General features: G+C 47.0%; 1 protein-coding gene across 1 annotated transcript in view; it reads right to left on the reverse strand.

The window, feature by feature from the left end:
• Window positions 1-13,608, reverse strand: part of KIF3C (kinesin family member 3C) — a 61,254-nt gene that overhangs the window by 22,687 nt on the left and 24,959 nt on the right. Inside the window, exons 2-4 of the mRNA XM_060754805.2 lie at window positions 4,446-4,547; window positions 3,175-3,297; window positions 2,833-2,951 (exon numbers count right to left, since the gene is read on the reverse strand). Coding sequence (XP_060610788.2) covers window positions 2,833-2,951; window positions 3,175-3,297; window positions 4,446-4,547 — 344 coding nt within the window. The remainder of the gene's footprint in view (window positions 1-2,832; window positions 2,952-3,174; window positions 3,298-4,445; window positions 4,548-13,608) is intronic.

Here is a 13,608-nt window from a genome sequence, read left to right on the forward strand (position 1 = left end):
ACAGATGCAACCTGTCTTTTGGGTTGCAAAGGTCGACAACAGGCTACACAATTGGTTGGAAACCCACTGCAATGCTGATGAAGCACTTCCGCATTCCCCGCATGCTTCCCCGCTGGAATGCTTTGCTGGAGTCTTCTTTATGGCCTCATAGATCAGTTAATTTAGCCTCCCCACACTTTAAGGTGGTGCCTAATTTCCTACTTGACAGATGCAACCTGTCTTTCGGGTTGCAAAGGTTGACAACAGGCTACACAATTGGTTGGAAACCCACTGCGACGCTGATGAAGCACTTCCGCATTCCCCGCATGCTTCCCTGCTGGAATGCTTTGCTGGAGTCTTCTTTATGGCCTCATAAATCAGTTAATTTAGCCTCCCCACACTTTAAGGTGGCACCTAATTTTCCCACTTGACAGATGCAGCTGTCCTTCGGGTTGTAAAGGTCGACAACAGGCTACACACAATTGGTTGGAAACCCACTCCAACCCGGGCTGCCTTCGAACTCATGACCTTTTGGTCAGAGTGATCTTAATGCCGCTGACACTCAGCCTGCTGCGCCACAATCCCGGTGACTACCCTAACGAACACAAAATAAAAATTTAAAAAGCATCAGATTTGATTTCAATATGGTAATTTTCCTATTACCGTCCCTCCTTCTCTGCCTCTCAGATCCTGCACCTGCGCACCTGCACCGCTTCACCGCAGTCTTCAGGAGCGAGATCTGAGAGGCAGAGAAGGAGGGACGGTAATAGGATGCAAGAGCGGGCCAGACAGGTAAAAGACGCGTGTTTTTCTGGGCCCAGAGCCACTCCGTCTCTTTTTTCCATACCCCGGGCACCCGGACACGTGCAGCTTGCTCCGCCCTTCACTTGCACCAGAGGTTCTCAGCCTTCCTAATGTAACGACCCCTTAATCCAGTTCCTTATGTTGTGGTGACCCCCAAACATAACATTATTTTCATTGCTACTTCATAACTGGAATTTTGCTACTGTTCTGAATCGTCATGTAAATATCTGATATACAGGGATGTATTCTCATTCACTGTTTGGCACAAATACCCGATACACCCAAATTTGAATACTGGAGGGGTTGGGGGGTGATTTTGTCACTTGGGAGTTGTAGTTACTGGGGTTTTTTTTGACCGTCACTAAAAAAATATAATTTTGTCATTTTGTAGTTGTAGTTGCTGGGATTTATAGTTCACCTACAATCAAAGAGCATTCTGAACTCCACCAATGATGGAATTGGACCAAACTTGGCACACAGAACTCCCATGTCCAACAGAAAATACTGGAAGGGTTTGGTGGCTGCTGACCTTGAGTTTGGGTGTTGTAGTTCTCCTACATCCAAAGAGCACTGTGGACTCAAACAATGATGTATCTGGACCAAACTTGGCACAAATACTCAATATGCCCAAATGTGAACACCGGTGGAGTTTGGGGAAAATAGACCTTGACATTTGGGAGTTGTAGCTGCTGGGATTTATAGTTCATCTATAATCAAAGAGCATCCTGAACTCCACCAACGATAGAATTGGGCCAAACCTTCCACACAGAACCCCCAGAACCATCAGAAAATACTGTGTTTTCTGATGGTATCTGGTGACCCCTCTGACACCCCCTCATGACCCCCCCCCCCAGGGTCCTGACCCCCAAGTTGAGAAACACTGACTTACACCTTCCCGGTGAGATGCCCCTTCACCTCACCATCAGGACTCCACAAATCCCGATGAATGGATTTTCTTCTACCATACTTGTACAGCATCACCCTTAATGCTTTCATACGGCAGGGAGGCGGCCACTGCCATTTTTCCGCTCCCCCCCCCCCCCACCACCACCACCACCATATGCAGCAACCACAGATTCTCCAATCCAGATTGGAAGTTTCAGCACCCGCTCTATAAGACGACTCCCATGCATAAGGCTACTCCAGCGTATAAGACGACTCCTGCGCTTAAGACAATCCCTGACTTTTGAGAAGATTTTCTTGGGTTGAAAAGTAGTCTTATACGCCAGAATATATGGTGGTTTGAAGCCATGACTCCATTGCATCATAGTCTCCAGGGCAGCGGAAAGGAAGTCTTCTTCCTCCTCCCTAGGACTTCCCCTCAAATATTTATCTATGACCCTCATCATGTCTCCTCTCAGCCTTCTCTTCTTCAGGCTAAACATGCCCAGCTCTTTAAGTCGCTCCTCATAGGGCTTGTTCTCCAGACCCTTGATGCTTTGAGTCACCCTCCTCTGGACACATTCCAGCTTGTCAATATCTCTCTTGAATTGTGGTGCCCAGAACTGGACACAATATTCCAGGTGTGGTCTGACCAAGGCAGATTGGAGCATGGGGAGCATGACCTCCCTGGACCTAGACACGAGGCTCCTATTGATGCAGGCCAATATCCTGTTAGCTTTTTTTGCCACCGCATCACATTCCTGGCTTATGTTCCCTTTCCTCCCCACGAGGACTCCAATATCTTTTCCGAGCCACGCATCGTCCCCCATTCTGGGATGGATCCAGGATGGAAGACGTCTATCATTCATTCACAACTTTGGGATGACATCAACAGAATATTCCTATAAAAGACTCAGTCTAATGATGCTCAAAGTGTGGCAGACCTGAGGAGTCTGTTCCACCCACCATGCTCTACTCCATGGGAAGGAGAGAGATGGTGTACCTATGGAGAGTGGCAGATCTGCACAGGAGCAGACTGGTCACTTTGTGGCCTCAGTAGAGTCTCTTGCATGTGTCACTGACACTTGAGTACATCCCTTTCCCAACTCTAACAATTGAGCTCCCCAAATCTAATGGACGGCGGGGGGTTCGGGACCCGGCACCCACTTGAGCTTGAGCTCCCTGGTCTGCTCGTTCTGGGCCTCCTCCAGGTCTTGCCGGACGCGGATGTATTCGTCGTGCTGGTCCTGGATCTCGGCCTTCACCGCCTGGAGCTTGGCGTAGAGCTGGGAGGGAGGAAGAGGAGGGACAAGGAGTTTGTGAGCATGTGCAAAGGGCCCCCACTGACCCTCCAGAATGACACACGAAGGCGCAGGCATCCCTACAGAGGTGGTCTCTCCAGGGATGGCCGGAGAGACCATCATGGCGCTGGGGGCCCGCTGACCCAATGCAAGGGAGACGCAGGACCCCTGACCGCCTCCCCCTCCCCTCCCCTCGCTGACCGCTCACCTTCTTCAGCTTCTTGGTCTTGATCTCCACTTCCTGCTGCAAGGAGGTGAAGGTCTCCCGCAGCTCTGTGGTTTCTTCGTTGCGCAGAAGCATCTGCTGCTGGATCTCTCGCTCGCGGCGCTTCTGCGGATCGAGACACCCCCAAACCCCCTTGGTCAGTGCCAGGATGCAGGGCGGCCAGAGAGGAAGGCTAGCTGACCACTGATGGATAGCGCTGCCAGAGAGTTCCTTTTGGTGAAGGCAATCCCTAGAATGCCCCCAACATCAGCCATCGATGAGGAGCAGAATGGCCCGTTACGTTACGTGTTGGGGGACAACCACGCTCAGACTCCTCCAGCCACTAGGCCAGAGGGGAAGGCCTGACCAGTGCTGGACACGACCTTCAAAAGGTGACCTGTGAGTATGATCTTTCATAGAACACTCCCACCATCAGCCAATATTAAGGAACCTCACGTCCCAGCTCAGAACTTTTAAAAAAGTTATTTTCCTGGGACAACCACTCCCAGAATCCCCCAACCATCAGCCGCTGGGTCCCATTCTACAAAGGGTAACTCAGGCCCAAAGCTTTGGGAAAGGTAGCTGCTTGGACAATCACCTCTATAGTAGTAGTAGTAGTAGTAGTGGTAGTAGTAGTAGATATGAGGATTTCAAGATCGAACTGCAAAGACTTTGGCACAAGCTAGTCAAGGGGGGGCCCAGTGGTGATCGGCATACTGCACGCATGGACTAAAGACCGTGGCCTGCACTTAAAAACAATCAGCGCTGACAAAATCACCACCAGTCAGCTGCAAAAGGCCACCCTAATTGGATCTGCATGCTTTATTCGCTGATACATCACACAGTCCTAGGCACTTGGGAAGGGTCTGACGTGGGATCCAATACAACAGCCAGCAGAGGGATCTGGTTTGCTGTGGACCCATCTTGTGGTTACTACTACTACTACTAATAATAATAATAATATCTCAAAGCACAGCAGACAAAGATCCAGTACAAGAAAACTGCACTCCAAACCAGAGCTAACAACTGGCACAACAAAGCATTGCATGAGCAGTTCCTGGACAAAATGGAAGGAAAAGTTGACAAAGAGAAGACCTGGTGATGGCTCACAAATAGTTTCCAGGGGCAGAGAACGCTGAAGGCTTCATCCGATCAGGACTCCTGTGATTCCACAGCACTGAGCCAGGGCAGTTCAAAGGGGCCAAGCGGTATTCCTGGGACGGTGCAGCCGCACCCGAAAACCTCCTGCCAAAGCGGGGCTCCTGGGTCCTTACCTGTTCGGCAATCTCTTGGCGCTTGAGCTCCAGCATCTTCTGCTGCTCGTTCGTGTGGTCCATGATGTTCCTCCCTCCGATCAGCAGCTTGCTCTCCATGGCCTACAGGAAGAAAGGGTTTTATTATTGTGTTGTTGTTGTTGTTGTTATTTACTAGCTGTACCCGCCCACCCGTTGCTGTGGCCCTCAGAAACAGAAGATTTCTTGACATGGAACAATCTGAGCTAGGGAACTTGTCTCACCAAAGATTTCCTGCTGACAGGTAGAAGCTAGTTGTTGGGACTCAGCCTGTGCTTGAACCTGACCCTGGGCTTGAACCTGTGATTGTGTTCCAGTTTCCTGTTGTTTCTGTGTCTGATGTGGGTAATGAGGAGGGAAATCAGTCCCCTGTTGCTTCTGATGTGGGGGATGCTGGGCCTGACTCCAAGGTGCAAGATGGAGACACTTTGGTCAATGAGTTTCATGCAGACACTGACAGAGAGGCTTCGGTGCAAAGGGCAGATTCTCATGAGAATGTTTCTGTCAGGCCTCGGGAGAAAGGTTTACTCCCTCTGCCTGTGAGCAATCTAGATTCTAGTTTGGAAAACAGTCTGACACCTGGTCAAGTTAATGAGGAGTCAGATAAGCAGAGTCGGTGGCTGGAGATTAGCCAGATTCAACAAGAGGCCCAATGTTTACGTAGATCTGAAAGAATTTGTCAATTTAAGTCAAAGACTGGGGGAATCATAGAATCATAGAATCAAAGAGTTGGAAGAGACCTCCTGGGCCATCCAGTCCAACCCCATCCTGCCAAGCAGGAATATTGCATTCAAATCACCCCTGACAAATGGCCATCCAGCCTCTGCTTAAAAGCTTCCAAAGAAGGAGCCTCCACCACACTCCGGGGCAGAGAGTTCCACTGCTGAACGGCTCTCACAATCAGGACGTTCTTCCTCATGTTCAGATGGAAAACGAAACCAGTTTTTGGGATTTAAGGTTTGCCTGTAGAAAATCTTGTCAGATCAGGCATTGTTTGGAAACCAAGTTCTTGTGTCATGGAAATCTTGTTCAAGGGATCTTGTTTCTGTGGAGTTTTTTTAGCCTTTTGGATTGTCTTTGCATCTTGCTTGACTCCTGTCCGGATTAATGCTGTCTTGGATTGCCTATATTTCTTGTGTGGACATTGCTTTGGGTTACTGCTATTTATGGACTAATACTTTTTGGAACTTTCTGATTTTCTTGCAAGCATTTCTTTCTTCTGGCTATTTACTAAGCTTTAATAAAAGAAGATGTGATTCTCCACTCTCCGTGTGGTGTGCTTTAAGTCTGAGGGCTTCTTCCGGACCTGGAGTGCAACACCACTCTTTTAAGGTGCAAGATTATTCAAAGGTAATCCAGGGGGGCAATTGCAACATTCACACTTGGCTCAAGTACAAATGGAGGGGGCCGGTGTCAGGGAATCATTTTCATGCATGCGCTATAATGTCTTTTGGGTTTTTGGGGTTTTTTAAAGTCCTTTCTGCTGTGCGTCCATGTTGGGCTATAAATTACTTTTTAAAGAGGGCTTGTAATGTGTTTTTAAGTCCCATTTAAGTACGTTCTCCCATTCTCATAGAAATGATTTTTCTGCATTGTGCATGATCGCAGAGCTGGAAAGGGATCCGTAAATGCCAAAACGGAACAAAAAGGGGCCAATGATTATCCCGGGAAGAAACAGATGGCATCAACAGGAAGAACGTAACTAGACAGGAAGGAAGCTGCCAAAGAGTTCCTTCTTTCCAAGGAGAGAAGCAGATGGAGAGAAACGCAGAGGAACATCCCTTCTGTTGCTGGGGAGGCAGAGTCCCTCGCACTACAATTCCCAGCCAGCAAGGCCCAAAAAAGGGCATCTACACTGTAGAATTAATGCAGTTTGACCCTACTTTCGCTGCTATGGAATCCTCAGAATTGTAGTTTGGCCAGTTGGGTGAGACCTTGTAAAACTACGAGGGTTGAATGGAAAGTAATGCCTCCACCTTCGTAACTCCTCAACAGATGGCAGTACTGGGTTGTGGCGGGTACTGGCTTATTCAGTAGACTCTCCTCTACAGTTCCATTTTGGTGGGAAGCTTTAGCATTGAACGGTTGTGTTGTTAAAGTGCGAAGTATGGAACCCTGCGCGGACGGTCGGTCAATGCAACTTAAGCAACATGCAGTCATTGCATTCTTGACAGCACAAGGTGTCACCCCAAAGGAGATTCATCAGAGAATGCAAGCTGTTTATGGGGATTGTGTTGATGTGAGTACTCTGCGTCGTTGGGCGAGTAAGTTTAAAGATGTTGAGGTGACACTTTCTGCTGTCAAGAATTCAATGACTGCAAGTTGCTTAAGTCGCATTGACCAACCATCTGAATAGGGTTCCATACTTGACACTTTAACAACACAACCATTCAATGCTAAGGCTTCCCACCCAAATGAAACTGTAGGGGAGAGTCTACTGAATAAGCCAGTACCAGCCGCATACCAGTACTGCCATCTGTGGAAGAGTTACGAAGGTGGAGGCATTACTTTAGATCGGGCCGACCGGTTGGAATTCCGTGTTCGAAGGAGTGAGAGAATAGCTAACAAGAGGGAGGCCAGAGGCCAAAGAAACACCTTCATGTTTTGCAAAGAGTATTAAACAGGGCGTTGAGACCAGATCTTCACCAAAGCAACCTCGTGTTTACTTAAGGAGCTTGACTAAGCTAGGCTCGATTACCCTGCACTCTTTGTGTTCATGGTTCCAGGACTTTGTCATGTTCTCTTGCTTTGCTGATGCCTTTTGGATTATGCTTCAAGTGCTATGTTATCCTGATCTTTTGGAACATTAACCTTTGCTTTTAAGAACTTTTTTACCTTTTATTTTTAATAAACCATAAAGACTGTGTGCAGTTTGGTGTTTTTCAGCAAGGTGAATCTACTCTCAGGTGCAACACCAGGGTCCCAATCGCAGTGAGCCGTGGGAGTTCTAGTAGCAACAGGCTGCACTCATTCATTCTCCGGTGCACATGCACCCATGGAAAGGGGTGAAGGAATTGACAGCTGACCCCACCCACACATGCCACCTTCCCGGGACTCTTGCTTGAGCCAAAGCGCCCTTTGTGCAGAAGGATTTCCGATGCAGTGCTGGGCTGCTGGCCAAGGCCGGGCCCACTTCTTTCCTTCCGGCCAGCTGTTGGCCCCACAGCTGCAGGCAAAGGCCATGCACTTCCTTGCACGTCTCGCCCCACACAGGCACAGAGAAGCACAGAGCTGGAAGGGGTTCCGAGAGGGCATCCAGCCCAATCAAGCCCTCCCGACAAGATGGCCACCCAGGCGAAATGTCAGGAGAGAATGCCTCTAGAGCAGTGGTTCTCAACCTTCCTAATGCCGCGACCCCTTAATACAGTTCCTCATGTTGTGGTGACTCCCAGCCATTACATTATTTTCATTGCTACTTCATAATTGTAATTTTGCTACTCTTATGAATCGTTATGTAAATATTATGTAAATAATATAAATATCGGATATGCAGGATGTATTCTTATTCACTGGACCAAATTTGGCACAAATACCCAATATGCCCTAGTTTGAATACTGGTGGGGTTGGGATGGGAGGATTGATTTTGTCATTTGGGAGTTGTAGTTGCTGGGATTTATAGTTCACTTATAATCAAAGAGCATTCTGAACTCCACCAGTGATGGATTTGAACCAAACTTGGCTCCCATGACCAATGGAAAACCCTGGAAGGGTTTGATAGGCATTGACCTTGTGTTTGGGAGTTGTAGTTCACCTATATCCAGAGAGCACGGTGGACTCATGCAATGGTGGATCTGGACCAAACTTGGCACAAATACTCAATATGCCCAAATGTGAACATCTGAGTCATCTGAGTCATGGATGAAGATCCTGATCAGGACCGGGCCCAGCACAGAACCCTCCTGACGGCTCTCCACTCATCACTTCTTTCCAGGATGAAGAGGAGGAAGCCTTGGGGAGAAGCATCCTCTGAGTTCGTCCACTTAACCAATTCCAGATCCACCTCACCGTAGTTTTGCCTCGCCCACATTGGACCAGTTTCCTTGCCAGAAGGTCATGGGGGACCTTGTCAACGAAGGCCTTCCTGAAATCCAGGTACGCTACATCCACGGCATCATTCCCCGCATCTACCCAGCTTGTAACTCTCTCGAAAAAAGAGATCCTTGTCTCTTTCTTTCTTTCCTTCCTTCTTTCACACTTTCGTTCCTTCTCTCCTTCCGTCTTTCACTTTTTAATTTTCTTATCTCCTTCCTTCTCTACCTATCTTTCTTCCATTCTCTCCTTCTTTCCCTCTTTCTCTCCCTCCTTCTCCCCTTTCTCTTTCCTTCCTTCCCCCTTTCGGTGTATGTGTTTTGTTGTTGTTGTTCATTCGTTCAGTCGTCTCTGACTCTTTGTGACCTCATGGACCAGCCCACGCCAGAGCTCCCTGTCGGCCGTCACCACCCCCAGCTCCTTCAAGGTCAGTCCAGTCATTTCACAGAATTCAAAAACCAGTGAGCAAATTGACACGAAATTTGGACACGAAAGGCTGAGAAAGGCGGGACACAAATACAGTAAATAATAAATAAATAAAACAACAGGCAGCGTGGCAGATGATTCCTGACTGTCCGATGATGACGATGATAGACAACAAGCTGGATTTATGTGTTAGGACGGCATTCCCATCGTCCGGCTGCACAATCCAATTAAACCCAAGCGCTTGGAGGTAAACCAATTTGTGCCTGTTGTAATCTAGAGGATTATATCTGCCCAAATCCCAGGCGGCTCAGCAATGATATCAACCAGAGAGAGAGAGAGAGAGATCCAAGGTTCTGAAAGGCAGAGCCAGAGTGCAAATACGTGGATTCTTCATTCACGTTTACTGTGAGTTTGTTTACTGCAAAAGGAGGGTGTTTGTTTGGCCACAAAGCGAGGCTCAGGCCTGTCTTTCCCCCCTTTGCAAAACCCCCGGCTCACAAAAGACCCTTTTGGGGATTGTGGCTCCCATTGGCCCCCCAATTTGGGAGCGAGAGCAGCCCCATTTTCTCCTGGGATATTTGGCCCGTTTGCCCCCCCACGGACCCAGTGCAATTCGAGGAGGGGGCTGCTCCACATTCCCTGCATATATTACACTATATAGGTCACTGCAAACGGTGGCGGAGGGGCTTCCTTTGGCAGGGAGATAGCTATGCGCCACGTCTCCCCCCTTCCTTTGCGCACAATGCCCTTTCTGTGCATCGCGGCCCCCTCCTCCTCCTCCTCCCCCCTGCCTATTGGGGCCTGGGTTGGAGATTTTTGCAGACTCCATCTTTCCAGATTTCTACCCATTCGGCTAACCGGATTTTGCTGAGACCCGCACAGCCATCAATGCACCTTTGCTGAGCATTATTGTGAGAGGCAGGTGTGGAATCACGCCACGTTTGCAGGATGCGTCCCTTGAGTGACATCAAACGCATGCAGGCAGCACCTCACACTATTTTGCAATTTGCACACCATTGGGTGATGTGTCTCTGCCTATGCATGGCTTATTTTTCTGCAGGAATGACAATCCCTTGAACGGCAATCCGGCTTCACACAAAGTCCCGGTGCCATCCCATGCATGCGCACACTATGCGCCACTGTGATCGGCAGCACGCTTTGGCCTGCAGTTTGGAAAGGCTTCTCTCTAATGCTTGGAAGCCCTTTCTGAAGCTTAGGAACAGAATGGTTGTTGCTTTTGCTGATTCCTTCCTTTCTTTTATTCTTCCTTCCTTCCTTCTTTTCATTCTTCCTTCTTTTCATTCATTCACTCTTCCTTCCTTCCTTCTTTTCATTCTTCCTTCCTTCATTTTCATTGTTTCTTCCTTCCTTCTTTTCATTCATTCTCCCTTCCTTCCTTCTTTTCATTCTTCCTTCCTTCTTTTAATTCCTTCCATCTTTTAATTCATTCTTTCTTCCTTCCTTTTCCCCTTTCATTCATTCTTCCTTCCTTCCTTTTTCCCTTTCATTCATTCATTCATTCTTCCTTCCTTCCTTTCATTCTTCCTTCCTTCATTTTCATTCTTTCTTTCTTCTTTTCATTCTTCCTTCTTTTCATTCATTCTTCTTTCCTTCCTTCTTTTCATTCTTCCTTCCTTCTTTTCATTCATTCTTCCTTCCTTCCTTTCCCCCTTTCATTCATTCTTCCATTCTTCCTTCTTTTCATTCATTCTTCCATTCTTCCTTCTTTTCATTCATTCACTCTTCCTTCCTTCCTTCTTTTCATTCATTCTCCCTTCCTTCTTTTCATTCATTCTTCCTTCCTTCTTTTCATTCTTTCTTCCAAGCTTAGGAACACAATGGTTGTTGCTTTTGGTTATTCCTTCCTTCCTTCCATTCTTCCTTCCTTCCTTCTTTTCATTCTTCCTTTCTTCTTTTTATTCATTCATTCTTTCTTCCTTCCTTCCCCCCTTTCATTCATTCTTCCTTCCTTCTTTTCATTCTTCCTTCTTTCCTTTCATCCTTCCTTCCTTCATTTTCATTCTTTCTTGCATGGTCTGGGGCCGATGTCCCTGAGGGACCGCCTCACCCCCTCCCAACCCCAGAGATCCCTCCGTTCTGAGGACCAAGATCTATTGGAGGTCCCCAGTGTCAAGACCTTGCACCTAACAGCAACCAGGCACAGAGCCTTCACAGCAGTGGCACCATCGCTCTGGAATACTCTGCCACCTGAAGTCCGTGCCTTGCAGGACTTACCAGCTTTCCGCAGGGCATGGAAGACATACCTGTTTCGACAGGCTTTTAATGTTTGATAGTGTTGTTTTTAAATTGTTTTTAAAATGCTTTTAAATTTTGTTAGATTTTAGCCATTCTTGTAAGCCGCTCCGAGCCCCAAGGGAGGGGCGGCATAGACGTTTAAATAATAAATAAATAAATAGATAGATAGATAGATAAATAAAAAGTTGGAAAAGATTTTACACACAACAACAACAATAGCCTGCTTTGAGTCCCAAAATTACAAAAAGGGAAGTATATAAATTAGTAATGTAATACTAATGCGATTAATCATAGGATAGGACTGAATATTTTCTCTGTTTTGCACATTTGGAATCTCCCACAACTAACTGAAGAACAGATGGCCAAAGTGTTCTCTTTCCAACCTTGGAGGGCAAACTCTTTTTGGAACAGGAAAAGCAACACAGGGGAGGCAACCAAGGCCTTCACCGAAAGCCCGCGCTGCTTAAAGGGACAGGCGCATCCACAAAGGCCCAGGACTTCCCCAATACACAACTAATATTGTTCCGAAATGCAACCTTTCACATCTAATTTCGTTGAGGAACAAAACAGGAAATGTTTCTGAATCCAAGTTGACCCATCCCTCTGGGTTGAAATGGCATCTTTTGGGAATGGAATAAGGGAAGGTGGGCCAAAACAATGACACGATCCATCTTTTGAATGGGGCAAAGGAGGGCCGGGCTTTAGCACAGCAGGTTAATAACCAACTGCAATAAATCTTGCCAACCAAAAGGTTGACAGTTCAAAGCCTGGGTCAGGGTGAACTCCTGCCTTTAGATAAATAGGTACTGCTTAAGCGGGGAGATATTTAAGGCACCCCCAAGGAAATGCAAGGAAAATGCCTGTCGTACACCAGAGCAGGAACACCTCTGACCTTAAACACCACACCAGCCTGGAAAAATCAGCAAGCAGTTGATTGAAGACTATATGTAGGCAAAGTAGTAAAAATAACAAAAACAGTAAAGTTCCAAAACATAGAATAATTTCAAAAACAGCAACATGAGTAGATAAATAGGTACTCCTTAAGCGGGGAGGTATTTAAGGCACCCATAAGCAAATGCTAGAAAAATGCCTGTCATACACCAGAGAAGGAACACCTATGAGCTTGGGAAAATCAGCAAGCAGTTGATTGAAGAATATATGTCGGTAAAGCAGTAAAATTAGCAAAAAAAGTAAAGTTCCCAAAACAAAGGATAGTCCATGAGCTTCAGGGCAAAATAAGATCCATTGGAACAACAATCCATGAAACAAGGCAGCATGAAAAATCCAATACGCAAAACAGGAGCTTGGCAAAAACTTGGTGCATGAAATTAAGAAGACTTGGAAGCAAGACCGTCGGGAATTGCAACAATTCCCGTGAATCAATATAAGGCTTTTCCAAATCCCAAAATAAAAAGGAAAGCATTTCTCTTTACCTTAGCACCAGAAAAAAGGTTTCTTATCTCTCTTTACCTGTAAATTAACTTATCTTCTTTGCGCCTAAGCACTCTGTCTCTGTTTACAAAAACCTTGCCTTCTATCTACACTTGATGGTGGGGCTGGGTCTGTAGGCAATGGGGTGAGGGTTTGTCTGGGCCTGAGTTAAACTCAGACAAGAGGCTCTAGCTGTCTCAGGAAGATTCACAAGGCCACATTCCTGGGAGGGGCCCATCGCTGTCTTCCTCAGAGCAACTGCCTGACGATTTGTCAGGTGCAGAAGTGAATAAAAGTCAAGATAATGAGAGTATTGATAGAAAACAAAGCACTCTATCTGACAGAGTGTTCAGAGGCAAAGACGATCAGTTCATTTACAGGAAAAGAGAGGGAGAAAACCCTTAAGCAGCTGAGGGGGGAAAGGAAAGAGCCTGAGGCTGTTAGGAATTGTGAGAGTGGAAATCCAAAATACCTGGAGGGAAGGCCAAAGGTTGCCCATGCCTGCTCTTGACCCATATTCACAGTCTACTAAGACTCCTAGGTCATTTTTGCATGCACTGTTTCCAAGTCAAGTGGCCCCACATTTTAGATTTGTGCATGTTATTTTCATTACTAACTAGTTGTATCATACATTTCTCCCTATTGACATTCATCCTCTTGGTTTTGGCCTAATTCTCCAGGTCCAGGAAGACACATTATCCCTAATATGCACATTTAATTCTTTGCCCATCTGCTTCTTCCCAGTGTCATACCCATTGAAGAGCATTACGAAATAGAAGGGCCTGTTACAACTATTAAAAGGGGGAAGGAGGAAGCGTGCAAGAAGAGGCAGGGACTGCACAGCTAGGCTTGGAAAGGCCGGAGACGAAATGGATGCGGAAAGGCAAGCCACCTCCTTGGCCGGCTGCCTTTGGGAAGGGAACATCTGGAGCCACTGCGCTGGCGGAAGCGGCTGCAAAGCCGGCCAATTTGAGGGCACTTAGGAATCCTTTCTTGCAAAGC

Source organism: Anolis sagrei, chromosome 1 (assembly GCF_037176765.1).
Source record: "Anolis sagrei isolate rAnoSag1 chromosome 1, rAnoSag1.mat, whole genome shotgun sequence".
Lineage (NCBI taxonomy): Eukaryota > Metazoa > Chordata > Lepidosauria > Squamata > Dactyloidae > Anolis > Anolis sagrei.